The 17,850-nt window shown below is 43.9% G+C and overlaps 1 protein-coding gene and 1 long non-coding RNA gene across 3 annotated transcripts; one reads left to right on the top strand and one right to left on the bottom strand.

The window, feature by feature from the left end:
- Nucleotides 1-216: 216 nt before the first annotated feature.
- Nucleotides 217-2,733, bottom strand: LOC124666890. Of its 2 annotated transcripts, none has more exons than XM_047204231.1 (2): nt 2,595-2,733; nt 217-1,728 (listed from the first exon to the last, which is right to left on the bottom strand). In XM_047204231.1, the coding sequence occupies exon 2, from the start codon at nt 1,720-1,722 to the stop codon at nt 550-552; it is 1,173 nt and encodes a 390-aa protein (XP_047060187.1). In that variant the 5' UTR covers nt 1,723-1,728; nt 2,595-2,733; the 3' UTR covers nt 217-549. The 2 variants fall into 2 exon arrangements, with proteins under 2 accessions (XP_047060187.1, XP_047060180.1); XM_047204224.1 differs by having other exon boundaries at nt 2,602-2,733.
- A 542-nt stretch (nt 2,734-3,275) lies between these two features.
- LOC124684866 lies at nt 3,276-17,559 on the top strand. The gene is made up of 3 exons (XR_006997191.1): nt 3,276-3,470; nt 14,843-15,800; nt 17,322-17,559. It is a non-coding gene; the product is annotated as an uncharacterized LOC124684866 (long non-coding RNA).
- Nucleotides 17,560-17,850: the final 291 nt, after the last annotated feature.

The following is a 17,850-nucleotide window of genomic DNA, read 5'->3' as shown; positions in this document are numbered from 1 at the left end:
GCATTTGCTGACCAGTAGTTTGTATGACAAGTTTTTTTTAAACTAAGTTTGTATGACAAGTTTGATGACCTTGGGTTAGCACACAGGTGGACGGCAACAAAGATTACGTAACTTGTGATCGAGCGGGTCCAGATCAACTTGGGGTTGCACAGGATACCGTGAACTCCATTTTCACTGTCCCCACAGACATACCCACTTCGCCCCGTGAGGCTCCCAAGCATTCAAATACATCACATTAAGGTCATCCATAAGATTTTAAGATTACACCATCATACAAATTAAGAATTTACAAATTACAACCAGACAATTTTAAGGTTACACCATCATGCTAATTAAGACTTTACAAATTACAATCAGACGATAACATAGCACTAGGATAAAGATAACCAGACCACAAGTCGGGTTGATCATCATACTAATTAATAACTTTAGGCCGCATGGTAGCATATCACTAGGATAAATATGAGCAGCGCCCAGGCTGGGCTGATCACAAAGCTTTGTTGCAACCAAGAGGTGCACACATGATAATATCCAACCCTGATGGAATGATCACACAAGTTCAGGAGGGAAAAACCATGTTGTGCGCCACCTGCCAACCTGACGTGGCGGTATTGCTGCAGACCCTGCCATCAATGGCGTGATTGTGCCATCCCTGATATTGTACACACCAGAGTCACTAAGAGGGTTTGCAGGCCACTTCGGCCAGGAATAGTCACACATGAAGTAGATGCAATCCTTATTGTATCCAGTGCATTCACTGGCAGGCAGGGACTTGGAGCCATGTTGGCCGAGAAAAAGTGCATGGCCACCCAACTCAGTGGCCCTTCTCCATCGAGCAGGGTTTGTTCTCAAGTCTGCCTCGAAGACTTCAAGTAAAACAGTACGTTTTTTACGTTCAAAGAAATTTTCACCTGTCAAACTGGCCATAGTGCGAAACCATCGTGACACCATCAACAGTCTACCCGCACATTCAACTAGATTCATCCTTACATTATACACCACCTCACTTGACAAGGATTCAGGTGTTCCACCTAAATCACCAAGAGAGTCAATTATACACTTCATGGCTGAAATACCAATGTCCTTGTCTAATTCAAAGATGAAAAGTTGGCCAAACCCGTTCAACACATACAGATTTCCATCAAAGAATGCAACATCCCCAAGGTGCCGTACTGGATGCCTCTCGTCTCTGAATGTGTCGATGACACTCGGCGGTTGGCTAATACAAAGTGTACCGTAGCGACCATCATCCATGATCATAGCAGCAACAAGCGGACAGGGTGATGAGTCCAGGGGCGAGGGCACCACCAACTTATAGGAAAATGGATTAAACCCATAGTTAGGATCAGACATTGCAGGCTTCCATACATTGGCTAGCTTAGGAAGCTCCAAACTGGTCTTGGAGAAAGGATTCATCAATGAGCATGCACCATCATTATGCATGAGGAATAGCCAGTTGTCGATGGAGCCTTGGCAAGACGCGCCTTCTGGTACAGATAAGCGGTGAATTTTACAGCTTGGAATGCTGAGGAAGGTACCATCAGGGAGGGCGAGCCAAGGGAATGGGAGGGGAATGGACTGAAACAAACTATTAGAGCGCCACGGGTGACAAACTGCCCTAAGACGAACACGATCAGCCAAGGAAGGGAGGCGGCTGAGGACAAGCCCCAAGAGTTCCGGCTGAAGATCTGACCAAGGTCGAGACTCTGCAGTCTCCATCATGCAAGTCTGTAAGACAAGACATGGGATTTCATAGTTAAACAGAGTTAAAACGATGAAACTAGCAAAATATATGCTTTTTGTACTATTCTAAGGCTAAAGGCCATCAGCTCAATTTTGTAGAAAACTGATGGAAGTTCAGAGTATATTTCAAAATATGAAGATGTAGTGGAAACCATCAATACAGGCATCCAGCACGCTTGGTAACAACAGCTACAGTAAGTAGTAACTGCAAGGTTGCAACTAAGCTTGGACAGTACACTCAGCATGTCTTTTGAGATACTGATGCGCATAGCTAAATAGACAAGAACATCCTTTCATTGCCATCCTCTAACTAGAAGACGCAAACAGCAGCAGCGTAAAGAGCTGCCAAAGATAACCGTGCTCTTAAATTCTCATGTGCAATGGCCCAACATTAATGATCTTTTATTTAGATGAAAAGGACCGAGGGCATTTGGTTAAGTAAAGTATGTATAGAAAGAAGTGGCATCATGTTCAAGTACAGGCCAAAATAATGGATGCACATCAGAAGTTCAGAACAAAGTATATTACTGGATATTTGTTGTTTCTTACAGCAGGTAATAATTATCTCCATTGCGAAGCTTAAATCAGAGTACCAGTAGGTATGCTAAAATAGTGAGAGGTGTGCACCGGAACCAAGTATATATGTTCCTAATTCGCAAAAAAAGAGTACATATATTCCTACAAATTTGTAACAAGCGCAGATCTACCAAATATTTCTGAACATTTGCATGACCAAGCACAGATGATAGATCTATGCTGAAATAAACAAGGTTGGTCAAGCATAGAATCGATCAGCAATCCAACTAAACCCTAACTAGAAATCATAAGCAGATAGAGGAACTAGGGTTTACATCTTACTCTTGAGTTCCTCCTAGTGGCCTCGTCGGCGAGAGGGGAGGAGGGCACGGAACCGACTCGGTCGCCAGCAGCGGAAGAGGATGGTCTCCGTCCGCTTTGGAAGCTCCGGCAAGGGTCAAATCGGCGAGAACCTAGGGTCGTCGGTGGGGAGGGAATAGGGGCAGAGGAGATGCCATGGAGAACTGGGGGCGGAGCAGAGCAGGCCACTAGTGGAGCGACCGACCGAGGACTGACCGACTGAGATTTATGTAGCGCTGTCCATTATGTTTCTGTCCCCGTTTCGTTTGTTTCTTGTGATAACTTTTAGCCTCGCATGAAGCCTAGCAGTAGGCGGCGCATTTTTTTCCGTTGCGACCTATTTTATTCATTTTTCTTAATAAATAGATGTCTGTTTTGCAATTGGCGCCCAGCCACATTTCTAACCGTCCGATATCCTCCCGAATCTCGGCGCAGCTGTGTCTCGTTTCACTTCTATTCTCTTTCAACGCCTCGTACCTCTAGACTTCCCTTTTTGAGTCTTTTTTTTTAGTTTCATTTATCTGGACTACTACCGCGCTCTGTCTTGTGTTGGTATTGTGAGGACGCGGAAGCACGGTGGAGAAAAGTGTGGCGACGCCGCATCCTGCATTCCTGCTCGCCGGAGTCGGGGGGGGGGGGGGCGATGGCTGCGGTGATGATGCATCCTGGTCGACCAGAGTTGGTGGGGGCGGAGCTTTTCGAGACGGGGAGAGCGCCGATGGTGGTGCTTTGACGCCTCAGCCGGCGCTAGCGGCGATGGGTAGAGTTGCAGCTCGCGTCCTTCTCCGGCCAACGAGGAAGAGATCGGATATTCGGGAGCACGGATGGCATGTGCGCCTCCGGCGAGATGGGTAATCTTCTGTCCTCCTTCATCTGTATTCTCCGTCTCTGATTTGGGTGGGTGGTACTGGTAAGCACTCTACCTCGCGGGAGATTTGTCCTCCCTGTGTATTTTTTTCAGCCTTTTGGCTATTGTTTGTAGCCACATCAGATGTTGTTGGTGCCTCGTATATAGAGGTGAGGTAGCGTTGCGTTATGTAGTTTGACATGCATGTGTTTAGCGTTCTGAAGCTTGCTCAGTGTGTGAAGTTGATTTGTAGTTGGAGGTAGCTAGCCAGATATTTTTTCGATAAAGGGAATATATTAATATCAAAAGATACCAATTACATCCAGCATGTGCAACAACGCACCACCCTAATGGCACTACGGATGCACACAGCCAAAAACAAGAAAAGAAAACTAAGAAAAAAAGTCCCGCTACAGTATCTCGGGCCTAACAATAGCAATACATCCACCACCAAGACAACACCTGAAATACAGACTCTCCAAAAAGATGCCTCCAAGAAGGGAACAGTGCTCTAACACCGTCATTGTCCGATCAAAGATCTTAGATTTTCACCCTGAAGATAGTCCCCGCTCTCAAAACAATGCCTCCAACAAGGTCATTGCCAGCCACAACCAGTTAAGGCTAGACCTTGGGTTTTCACCCTGAACGGTAGGACTCTGAACTTCATCTGTGTTGTCGCCCCCACTTTCATACCGCTGCTATGAAGCCCGGAACACAAAGCAAGTCCCTCAACAGCGCGGAGACTTGAACCTCCCTTAGCTAGTCCTCCCGTCCGGCCTTCATGAAATTCTCTTCTTCCGACTTTCATCATGGATCCATAGTCACTTGATGTCAACACAGAAAAAGAGCTTCGCGCCGCTCCCTCCGGACCAATCGGTCGGAATAAAAGTATGGGTGTGCACAACCGAATACCGCCGATCCAGCAAACTCCAGGCAAAAAGCACTGTTACATTCGCCGGCGGAGCCTTCCAGAACTCAACACACCGGCCAGATCACGAGTCCAGGCCTCCGGTAGGTCCTCCTCTTCACGCAAGAGAGGCCCTAGGACCGCCTCCTTTATTCAGGTGGGACCCCCACGTCGGCGACCATCCCGGGCTGGCCACTCCAATCCTCCACCAGCGACATCATCCATCGCCGGCTTCCACGCTCCTCCATCTCGGCGCCGGAACACGGTGATAGATCGTCAGATCCACCATCACCAACCGCAAGCCGACCCTCTCCGGCGAAGAAGAGGGCCACCTCCACCGTCGAACCCAAGGCTACTGCCTCGGGCGACCTCATGTCGCAGGTGAAGCCCGAGATCGCCTCCACTCACCGACGAGAGGCAGGGGAAATTGGCGCAGACCATGGGCCTGGCCGCCGCCCACCACCAGCCCCTGTCGGAGTGCTGCGGAGGAGAGGCGACGGGGGGGAGGGAGACCGCAGCGCAGGCCGCCACCGCCCATCCCATCCGCGTCGGCCGGTCCGCCAGGAAACAACCGACGGGAGGAGGGGGACCGCAGCGCAGGCCGCCGCCGCCCATCCCATCCGATCCGCGCCTGCCAGTCCGCCATGCGTCGAGGAGGGGAGATCCGGCCGCCGTCCACCACGCATCGACGAGGAAGGGCCCCCGCCGCCGCCACGCCCCGTGGGTCTTTGCCCCGACGGCGACAATGGCGGTTAGGGTTGGGAGGGTGGGGTGCGGGAGAGGTCGGGAGAGGTGGGGAGCTGAGATCTGCTTCATCTTAAAAATGGGGAGAATTTCACTTCCCGGCCTCTGCACCAACCAGGGATGCACACAGCCATTTTGCATGAGAGTACTAAGATTTTTAATCTTGGTTAATCTTGGTTAATCTTGGTTAAGATTAAAGCATAGTCCTCAAGATAAATTGCATAAGCACCAGGACCAGCTTGGTCCTTAAGTATAAATAGGAACCTTAATTCGCGTATGTGAGGATTTGAACTCAGGTGCTGGGTTTGTACATCCACTCCCCCCAACCAGTTGAGCTAGGCTCACTTCCCCAGCTAGCCAGATATATGGGTAGCGCTTGATTTGTTTTGTTTTGTGTATGTATGTCATAATTTGACATCCATTTGTTCGGAAAACTGAAGCAAGCTGGCACTCTCCTACCCAAAGATCCAAAAGGGTGGGGTTGGCGCCATACGATACTGTTTGATGAACTTACATATCTTCTCCAATGTTGAGCATCTCCACTCGTCCCCCCGACGAGGCCCCCAGGACGGCGATTTGTCATCCGGATGGACGAAAACGGCCCAGTCGCGCCCCCGGTTCCTCGTTTTCGTCCGGATTACGCCTTTCATCCGTCCGGGGAGCCCAGGCCATCCCCGGCCCCCCGGGGAGCGCTCGGGGACTCCGGATGAGAGAAAATCGCGGGAAACGTTTGGTGGCCCCGACCTGTCGGCGACAATAGCATGGGTTGCTACGGCAATACCCTCGTCTTCCCGATCTACGGCACTACCCTTGTCTTCCCAATCTACGGCAAGACCATCGTCGAACGAAAGATTTGAACTCTCAACATAGTCAAATTATATATAGTTCGAATAAACATAATTATATATAGTTCGAATAAACATAAAAATTACATATAAAAACTTAAAAACAAACTTAAACTACTACTTCTTCCTAGATGGCCCGGCCTCATCGTCGTGGCGGCGACGCTTCCGGCTCGTCACCTCCTCGTCGGAGGAAGGTGCGTCCTTCGCCTCTGCGTCCTCCTCCTCCTCCGCCTGCTCCTCGGCTTCTTCCTCGGCCTGCTCCTCGGCCGGCTCCTCGGCCGGCTCCTCGGGCTGCTCCACGGCCGGCTCCACGGCCGGCTCCACGGCCTGCTCCTTGGCCTCTTCATCCTCTTCCTCGTCGTCATCCCATTCGTCCTCGCTGGACGGCGTGGGGGAATCGTCGCTGCTGGACGATGCAGCTCGATCCCACCAATGGCGCCATCCTGGCGGCTTCCCCTCGCTGTCGGTGTCCGATGGCCAAGACCAATCGCTCATGGTTGACAGAAGATGGTGAGGAGAGAATAGATGAATGGCGTCGGCCGTTCGAAACCGTATATGTAGTTCTCTCGACGAAGAGAGCGGCGGTTGCTCTTCCTCGGAGTTCATGCTCCATTACGGCGGTTCAAAGCGACGAGGGCACTCCGACGGTTGCCCTTCCCGGCGACACCGTCGCTATGCACGCGGTGGGTGAAGGCGACCATGGGCTCGCCACTGGGAAAATGGGCCTCCCCAGGCCAAAAAATACATCCATCCGGCGCTAAATAGCGCCGGATTTCGGCCTGGGGAGCCCCAACGGCTGGGGATGCTCTTAGCCTTGAGAGTTGTTGTAGTAGTCCAACTTGTCTAAAAGCTAAAAGTAGGTTGTAGCAACAACAAGGATGGCACTATACAGTGATGATATGTTCAGCATACGAATTCTAGCAATGCACTCTGTTATTTGTGACATTTATTTTGTGTCTGGTGTTGTTCCCCAAGTTCAGTCTTGTAATAGTGTACCACACGTGGCAACTCTACACGGTAGCTATTTTACTGGAGTCCTTGTACTTGTGGTGGAGTGTGTATACAACATTATTTAATTAGTGTTGAGTTTCCATTTGAGAAGAACTTTGATGTCTACGTTCCCCCTCCTTTCCTGTAGACAGTGTTGGGCCTCCAAGTGCAGAGGTTTGTAGAACAGCAGCAAGTTTTCCCTTAAGTGGATCACCCAAGGTTTATCGAACTCAGGGAGGAAGAGGTCAAAGATATCCCTCTCATGCAACCCTGCAACCACAAAGCAAGAAGTCTCTTGTGTCCCCAACACACCAAATAGGTGCACTAGTTCGGCGAAGAGATAGTGAAATACGGGTGGTATGAATATATATGAGCAGTAGCAACGGTGCCGAGAAAATAGCTTGCTGGCGTGTAGTTGATGGTGGTAGTATTGCGAGCAGTAGTAACACGAGTAAAACGAGTAAACAAGCGAGTAGTAACTCAGCAGTATTTAGGAACAAGGCCTAGGGATTAGACTTTCACTAGTGGACACTCTCAACATTGATCACATAACGAGAATAGATAAATGCATACTCTACACTTTTGTTGGATGATGAACACATTGCGTAGGATTACACGAACCCTCAATGCCGGAGTTAACAAGCTCCACAATAATGCTCATATTTTAGTAACCTTTAGTGTAAGATAGATCAAAAGACTAAACCAAGTACTAGAATAGCATGCACACCTGTCACCTTCATGCATATGTAGGAGGAATAGATCACATCAATATTATCATAGCAATAGTTAACTTCGCAATCTACAAGAGATCATGATCATAGCATAAACCAAGTACTAACACGGTGCACACACTTGTCACCTTTGCACACATGCGGGAGGAATAAAACTACTTTAATAACACATCACTAGAGTAGCACATAGATAAATTGTGATACGATGCACATTGCAATCATAAAGAGATATAAATAAGCACTTCACTACGCTCTTCAACGGTGAATAAGTACTTCGTGAAATATAGCCTAAGAGACCCACACGGTGCACACACTTGTCACCTTTACACACGTGGGACAAGGAGTCTCCGGAGATCACATAGGTAAAACCCACTTGACTAGCATAATGACATCTAGATTACAAGCATCATCATATGAATCTCAATCATGTAAGGCAGCTCATGAGATTATTGTATTGAAGTACATAGGAGAGAGATGAACCACATAGCTACCGGTACGGCCCCGAGCCTCGATGGAGAACTACTCCCTCCTCATGGGAGCGACGGCGGTGATGAAGATGGCGGTGGAGATGGCAGCGGTGTCGATGGAGAAGCCTTCCGGGGCACTTCCCCGCTCCGGCGAGGTGCCGGAACGGAGACTCTGTCCCCCGGATCTTGGCTTCGCGATGGTGGCGGCTGCTGGAACTTTTCTCGTATCGTGGCTTCCTCCGTAAGGGTTTTCGATGCGGGGGCTTTATATAGGCGAAGAGGCGGCGCGGGAGGGTCAACGAGGCGACGACACCATAGGGTGGCGCGGCCGGGGCACGGGCCGCGCCACCATGTCATCTGGGCCCACCGGGGCCCCCTGCGCGGCTCTCGGGTGTTCTGGATGCTTTCGGGCAAAATAGGAACACGGGAGGTGATTTCGTCCGATTCCGAGAATATTTCGTTACTAGGATTTACGAAACCAAAAACAGCGAGAAAACGGAACCGGCACTTCGGCATCTTGTTAATAGGTTAGTTCCAGAAAATGCACGAATATGACATAAAGTGTGCATAAAACATGTAGGTATCATCAATAAAGTAGCATGGAACATAAGAAATTATCGATACGTTGGAGACGTATCGGCATCCCCAAGCTTAGTTACGCTCGTCCCGAGCAGAGTAAAACGATAACAAAGATAATTTCTGAAGTGACATGCCATCATAATCTTGATCATACTATTTGTAAACATATGTAATGAATGCAGCGATCAAAGCAAAGGTAATGACATGAGTAAACAAGCTGAATCATATAGCAAAGACTTTTCATGAATAGTACTTCAAGACAAGCATCAATAAGTCTTGCATAAGAGTTAACTCATAAAGCAATAAATCAAAGTAAAGGTGTTGAAGCAACACATAGGAAGATTAAGTTTCAGCGGTTGCTTTCAACTTATAACATGTATATCTCATGGATATTGTCAACATAAAGTAATATAACAAGTGCAATATGCAAGTATGTAAGAATCAATGCACGAGTTCACACAAGTGTTTGCTTCTTGGGATGGAGAGAAATAGGTGAAACTGACTCAACATAAAGGTAAAAGAAAGGTCCTTCAAAGAGGAAAGCATCGATTGCTATATTTGTGCTAGAGCTTTTATTTTGAAAACATAAAGAGAGCATAAAAGTAAAGTTTTGAGAGGTGTTTGTTGTTGTCAACGAATGGTAGCGGGTACTCTAACCCCCTTGCCAGGCAAACCTTCAAAGAGCGGCTCCCATTTTATTTTATTTTTGGGTGGCACTCCTTCCAACCTTTCTTTCACAAACCATGGCTAACCGAATCCTCGGGTGCCTGCCAACAATCTCATACCATGAAGGAGTGCCTTTTTATTTTAGTTTTATTATGATGACACTCCTCCCCACCTTTGCTTTCTCAAGCCATGGCTAACCGAATCCTTCGGGTGCCGTCCAACAATCACATACCATGGAGGAGTGTCTATTTTTGTTAATTAATTTGGGACTGGGAATCCCATTGCCGGCTCTTTTTGCAAAATTATTGGATAAGCGGATGAAGCCACTAGTCCATTGGTGAAAGTTGCCCAACAAGATTGAAAGATAAACACCACATACTTCCTCATGAGCTATAAAACATTGACACAAATAAGAGGTAATAACTTTTGAATTATTTAAAGGTAGCACTCAAGCAATTTACTTTGGAATGGCGGAGAAATACCATGTAGTAGGTAGGTATGGTGGACACAAATGGCATGAATATTGGCTCAAGTATTTGGATGCATGAGAAGTATTCCCTCTCGATACAAGGTTTAGGCTAGCAAGGTTTATTTGAAACAAACACAAGGATGAACCGGTGCAGCAAAACTCACATAAAAGACATATTGTAAACATTATAAGACTCTACACCGTCTTCCTTGTTGTTCAAGACTCAATACTAGAAATTATCTAGACCTTAGAGAGACCAATTATGCAAACCAAATTTTAGCATGCTCTATGTATTTCTTCATTAATGGGTGCAAAGTATATGATGCAAGAGCTTAAACATGAGCACAACAATTGCCAAGTATCACATTATCCAAGACATTTTACCAATTACTACATGTAGCATTTTCCAATTCCAACCATATAACAATTTAACGAAGAAGAAACTTCGCCATGAATATTATGAGCTAAGAACACATGTGTTCATACGAACCAGCGGAGCGTGTCTCTCTCCCACACAAGGATGAACTTATTCAGAGAACTAAGATAACAAAACAAAAAACAGAAATAAAAGCACACAGACGCTCCAAGTAAAATACATAGGATGTGACGGAATAAAAATATAGTTTCACTAGAAGAAACCTGATAAGTTGTCGATGAAGAAGGGGATGCCTTGGGCATCCCCAAGCTTAGATGCTTGAGTCTTCTTAAAATATGCAGGGATGAACCACCGGGGCATCCCCAAGCTTAGACCTTTCGCTCTTCTCGATCACATTATATCACCCTCTTCTATTGACCCTTGAAAACTTCCTTCACACCAAACTTCAAGCAAACTCATTAGAGGGTTAGTGCATAATCAAAAATTCACATGTTCAGAGGTGACACAATCATTCTTAACACTTCTGGACATTGCACAAAACTTCTGAAAGTTAATGGAACAAAGAAACTCATTCAACTTAACAAAAGCGGCAATGCGAAATAAAAGGCAGAATCTGTCAAAAACAGAACAGTCCGTAAAGACGAATTTTAAGATGGCACCAGACTTGCTCAAATGGAAAAACTCAAAACTAATGAAAGTTGCGTACATATCTGAGGATCACGTTCGTAAATTGGCAGATTTTTTCGAATTTTCTACAGAGAACTGTGCCCAGATTCGTGACAGACAGCAATGCTGTTTCTGCGCAGCGATCCCAAATATAACATCAACTTTGACATAGAAACTTTACTTGGCACAAAAACATGATAAGGAGAGGTTGCTACAGTAGTAAACAACTTCCAAGACTCAAATATAAAACAAAGTACTGTAGTAAAAAAAAACACATGGGTTATCTCCCAAGAAGTTCTTTTCTTTATAGCCATTAAGATGGGCTCAGCAGTTTTAATGATGCACTCGCAAGAAATAGAAGTTGAAGCAAAAGAGAGCATCAAGAGGCAAATTCAAAACACATTTAAGTCTAACATGCTTCCTATGCATAGGAATCTTGTAAATAAACAAGTTCATGAAGAGCAAAGTAACAAGCATAGGAAGATAAAACAAGTGTAGCTTCAAAAATTTCAGCACATAGAGAGGTGTTTTAGTAACATGAAAATTTTTACAACCATATTTTCCTCTCTCATAATAACTTTCAGTAGCATCATGAGCAAACTCAACAATATAACCATCACATAAAGCATTCTTATCATGAGTCTCATGCATAAAATAATTACTACTCCCAACATAAGCATAATCAATTTTATTAGTTGTAGTGGGAGCAAATTCAACAAAGTAGCTATCAAATATAGGAGGTATATTGTAATCATAATCAAATTTATCCTCCATAACAGGTGGTAACAAAAGACTACTATCATTATAATCATCATAAATGGGAGGCAAAGTATCATCAAAGTAAATTTTCTCCTCAATGCTTGGGGGATTAAAAATATCATGCTCATCAAAGCCAGCTTCCCCAAGCTTAGAATTTTCCATAGCATTATCAACAATGGTGTTCAAAGCATTCATAGTAATAACATTCCCATTAGCATGCATAAAAAGTTCCATGGGTTTCTTAATTCTTTCTTCAAACACATCATGTCCTAATTCAAGATAAAGTTCATAAAGATCTCTCATATTTTTGTTGTTTTCCATTATGCCTAACTAGTGTAAACAAGAAACCAAATGTCGCAATTGCGAGTCTAAAGGAAATAGCTTCGAGTACTTACAACGGCGCCGGAAAATAGCTTAGTAGCCGAGGTCCGGAGTGTGAGTACCTTTTACCTTTCCTCCCAGGCAACGGCGCCAGAAAATAGCTTGATGTCTACGTTCCCCCTCCTTTCCTGTAGACAGTGTTGGGCCTCCAAGTGCAGAGGTTTGTAGAACGGCAGCAAGTTTTCCCTTAAGTGGATCACCCAAGGTTTATCGAACTCAGGGAGGAAGAGGTCAAAGATATCCCTCTCATGCAACCCTGCAACCACAAAGCAAGAAGTCTCTTGTGTCCCCAACACACCAAATAGGTGCACTAGTTCGGCGAAGAGATAGTGAAATACAGGTGGTATGAATATATATGAGCGGTAGCAACGGTGCCAGAAAATAGCTGGCTGGCGTGTAGTTGATGGTGGTAGTATTGCGGCGAGTAGTAACACGGTAAAACAGGTAAACAAGCGAGTAGTAACTCAGCAGTATTTAGGAACAAGGCCTAGGGATTAGACTTTCACTAGTGGACACTCTCAACATTGATCACATAACAGAATAGATAAATGCATACTCTACACTTTTGTTGGATGATGAACACATTGCGTAGGATTACACGAACCCTCAATGCCGGAGTTAACAAGCTCCACAATAATGCTCATATTTTAGTAACCTTTAGTGTAAGATAGATCAAAAGACTAAACCAAGTACTAGCATAGCATGCACACTTGTCACCTTCATGCATATGTAGGAGGAATAGATCACATCAATATTATCATAGCAATAGTTAACTTCGCAATCTACAAGAGATCATGATCATAGCATAAACCAAGTACTAACACGGTGCACACACCTGTCACCTTTGCACACATGCGGGAGGAATAAAACTACTTTAATAACACATCACTAGAGTAGCACATAGATAAATTGTGATACGATGCACATTGCAATCATAAAGAGATATAAATAAGCACTTCACTACGCTCTTCAACAGTGAATAAGTACTTCGTGAAATATAGCCTAAGAGACCCACACGGTGCACACACTGTCACCTTTACACACGTGGGACAAGGAGTCTCCGGAGATCACATAGGTAAAACCCACTTGACTAGCATAATGACATCTAGATTACAAGCATCATCATATGAATCTCAATCATGTAAGGCAGCTCATGAGATTATTGTATTGAAGTACATAGGAGAGAGATGAACCACATAGCTACCGGTACAGCCCCGAGCCTCGATGGAGAACTACTCCCTCCTCATGGGAGCGAGCAGCGGTGATGAAGATGGCGGTGGAGATGGCAGCGGTGTCGATGGAGAAGCCTTCCGGGGGCACTTCCCCGCTCCGGCGGGGTGCCGGAACGAGAGACTCCTGTCCCCCAGATCTTGGCTTCGCGATGGTGGCGGCTCTGGAACTTTTCTCGTATCGTGGCTTCCTCCGTAAGGGTTTTCGATGCAGGGGCTTTATATAGGCGAAGAGGCGGCGCAGGAGGGTCAACGAGGCGACGACACCATAGGGTGGCGCGGCCAGGGCCTGGGCCGCGCCACCATGTCATCTGGGCCCACCAGGGCCCCCCTCTGGCGGCTCTCGGGTGTTCTGGATGCTTTCGGGCAAAATAGGAACCTCGGAGGTGATTTCGTCCGATTCCGAGAATATTTCGTTACTAGGATTTCTGAAACCAAAAACAGCAGAAAACAGGAACTGGCACTTCGGCATCTTGTTAATAGGTTAGTTCCAGAAAATGCACGAATATGACATAAAGTGTGCATAAAACATGTAGGTATCATCAATAAAGTAGCATGGAACATAAGAAATTATCGATACGTCGGAGACGTATCAAACTTCTAATGTTTAGTGTCTTTGTTTTAGTTGCATGATGAATTCTTGTAACCAACAAGTGCAATTACATAACTTCGAAAATGATATATGTTTTTAAAGAAGCAATTTCACTGTATATCTGATTCTCGGTATTGTTGTTCACTATTGTCATAGTGACTCGTCCTCTGAAAGTTCACTCTAAAGTTGCTTATATACACCTCAACGTTTTTCATGGCACCGTTCTAATAAAAACATGTATTTAGATGCGTCTTCAGGAAAAAAAAATTGATCCTTGAAACAAGCTTTGTCAAGTTTAAGTAGTATAGTTGGATGAGTGATGTAAAAGTTGAGCATGCTATCAATCCTCTGGGTTCCCACTGTACCTCGAGGTCACTCTTTTGTTTGCATAATGCAGTTTGCATAAAACCTGTATTTCTTCTTTGCAGAGTTTACTCGTTATGTAGCTGCCTCAGCAATGTGTGTTAACCTGTCAACCTGAAAAGTTGAATGTAGTTTGTTTTGTACATGATGATGTAGTGCAGAACACAGAGGAAACACCACAATCACTCCCTATACATATATGTAGCTAGTAACCTGAGAGAAGGTGTAGTGTAGAGCTGCAGCAAGCGATTAAAATCATTGGTGTTTGTTGGTCATAACCCGAGAGTTTTTCATTAAAAGGATCCTGATTTCTTTTTCATTACAGTACAAACCCTACTTCACGTATGTTTCCTTTAATTTGGCACAAGTGTTTTCAGCTCGTGTTTCTTACTTTTGCATGGATACAACCATAATACAAGAGAAATTAGTCTTCAGCTGAATCTAAATTTTTTTGTAGTAATTAGTATTATCCATGATGGCAAGGGAGTATGCATAAATTACAGAATGTCGGCAATATGGAGTTTGAAAAACCATTTTCATTTGCTGCATGTCGGCAAATCATGTTCAATTTAAAACCTACCCGTATGAGTAATTCATAGTTGCTTCATGCAGGGGCTTGCTTTCTTGAACACTCCTTCCGCTGATTCGTTGCTGCATTTCTGGATGTTTTCCAGCAAGAGCAAACACAACATCAGTCTGAATCTTGATCAGATCTTCCCAAGATATCTGTTGTAGAATAGTGTCCTTCCCATGGAAAGGTATAGCATGTATTAATATTTCAGTCATTCTCAGTGTTCTAAGTCATGTTTTTCAGGCAGGTAATTTGTCAGTATTTTAGTTTTCATTTCTTGCAGTCATATTATTTTTTCTCTAGTCATTTGTCTAATTCTTCAGTCCCTCAGTCTTTTAGTTTTTCAGTAACTTAGTCTCTCAATTAAGCCTCTTTGTTTTCAGTTTTTAGTCCCTCTCTGTTTAGTCCCTCGGTTTATTTTCTAAAGTCTCTCACCAATTCACTCACTCATTTTTCGGCATTTCACTCAGTAACTTAGTTATTCAGTTTTTTTTCTCTTCAGCCTCTCAGTGTATGTCTTCAGTTTTCACTTTCTGATGTTCAATCTTTATTACGTTCATCATTTTTTTTAGTCCTTCATTCCTCGGGTTTTCATTGTCCGTTGTTCAGTTCATCATTTTTTTCTTCATTCTTCAGTGTCTCATTCTTTAGTCCTCACTCACTCTTGAGTCTCTAAGTCTCCAACAACTTTCCAATAACTCATTTATTAGTCCTCGACCTTCTTTCTCCGGGCCACACTTTCTTCAATATCTCAGTCTTTGGTGGCTCTTCACTAACTCTAAGTATTTATGTTTACTCTTAGTCTTTATTTGCATTAACTCTCATTCTTCAGTCTTTGATGTCTTTTTCTTCAGCCAGTCTTCAATGACCCTTTTTTCATTTTTAGTCAAAAGTGAGAACAAGACGGAAGATTTCATAATGGATATAAAGACACTTTTTCCCTAGACCAGAGGGGAGATCGGAGAGTGGATACTTTTCAGTTCTACATGGAACATCAAGGTGCAAATGTTGCTTCATATATGTCTTTTTTTAATTTAGTCCAAGTGATGCTATTCATTTATTAAATTACTATTATTTCCAGTATCTTGTTTTTCTTTTTCAGTTAAAGTGTTCATTTTCTTGCATCCATCAAGATAGGCTATCTTTTTTAATCATAATTCTGGTTCTCTTTTTGAGAGCCTCTTAGATGCTTCTTTGGAGTTTGTTTTGTTCACACTATTGCTTCTCTCTTTGGTTTGTCTGAGGTCTTGCTTTGAGCTTATGTGCCTGTTTTGGAAATAAAGTGTTTTATTACTGTGCTAACCCCCACAACGGATGGACGAATGTGTTTTCGAGGCCTCACTCTCTTTAATATCCCAACTTGCATTTCTTTTTTATTTTAGTATCTTTTATTTTCCAGAGACTTGGTTATCATTGTCTCATTAATCTTCCTTCAGTTTTGACGATTTTTCTCAAAAGAAATCAGTTTGGCATCTTCAGATTTTTTTTAAGACAACATCATGTTACTTAGCAACAAACCTATAGTAGCAACTTGGTCGGCAACGGAAATTTCAGCAGCTCCCAAAACTACAACCACTACCAAACTTGTTAACTGTCACTTGGTTCAGCAATCATCAGTTTACTTTTCTGGAAGAAGTCTGTACACACTCTTGTCCTGTAGTTTTTTTTATTACACGAACAGTTAGTGTTTTTCTTCTCCCAATTCTGTTGATGATGAGGATGTATGTGAATACAATGTGGCTATAATATTTTTGGCTCAATCATCAGTTACTATATGCTCAGTTTCTCCTAAATGTGTCTTTTCCATTTGGTAAGTGTTACTTTGTTCATCAATTTTTCAGTTTAATTTTTCTAGAAGGAGTTTGTCATGTAGTTTTTCTACACAAGCACACTTTGTGTTCTTAGATTTCCCACTCTTAATTTTATCTCTTGTTTCTTCTGTCCTCATTATTATTAGTTGTGGCGTTGATCATCAGATGTTCTGATAAGTAATTTGAGTTTCTCACCATTGTGTTCATAGACATCTACCATTACCGCCACCTGCAGTCCACTCAAGACCTGTTTATTTTCTCCCTGTATATGTCTTCTCTCGTTTTGAGGATGAATGTTGTACTTGGTTACCTTACTTCCTCCACTGAGAACATTCACTGTGTGTCTTCTTCATTGTATTTCCTTTTTTGTAGCTTCTTTGAGCTATGTCATTTTCTTTAATCTGTTAATTTAAATTATTTTACTTTTTTCACATATCTAATTTCTGTACTGTAAACTCCTCTAGGATCCATCCGATATATGGATTGAGGAGTCCTAAAGGGCTCAGTAACCCTGCTTGAGTAGTCCTAAGGGATTTTCCATGCGAAACCAAACCCAAATAGTATTGCTATACACTAACTGACATAATCTCTAGCACTATGCATACGTCCCAGAAGTAACTAGTTCTCTTCATCTTGATAGTGCTCAGTTTGAAGTTTGTTCAGCAAATCTTTCAGACTTATTTTAAACTTTCTCATGGTTTGATTTCAGTTGTCAAAAACATCCTGATGTCTTTCAATCACAACATACCAAAATTAATGAAGCACATGGCAGGGAATTCAGAGGCAAAACCTTTGTTGGAAGAGATTCGGCAGTCCCAGGTATGTTGGCTTGGAGAACTTTTTTGCCTTTCTTCTTCTTCGTTTCTTCCATTCCTGAAAATTTATCTTTTCCCTCCATTTTCTTGAGGTAGCCTCTGGATCTCGAGCTTCCATAGAGGAGCAGCCGCATCTTTTCCCCGTCGGAGTGGTTGGAGGTCGCGATCTCTTTTTCATGTTGGACAAGAAGGTCGAGACAGGGAACGTGTGTTCTGGAGGTGTTTGTGGGCTTACATACAATTCACGTTATATTTGTTGGGATTGTCGTTTAATTTCTTGGCCTTTCCCTGCCATGGGCTTATAGAAAGCTTTAGAACTCAACGGATACTGAAATTCAAAATGTGGACTCAAAAGTGTACTGAATAAAAATATGCCTGTTCCGTTGGCAGAAAACAGACAGTTTTTTTCGGTTCTTTTTCGTT

This window comes from Lolium rigidum, chromosome 1, assembly GCF_022539505.1.
Source record: "Lolium rigidum isolate FL_2022 chromosome 1, APGP_CSIRO_Lrig_0.1, whole genome shotgun sequence".
NCBI lineage: Eukaryota > Viridiplantae > Streptophyta > Magnoliopsida > Poales > Poaceae > Lolium > Lolium rigidum.
Note: the sequence above shows the minus strand (reverse complement) of the source record. Positions and strands in the feature narration are given on the sequence as shown.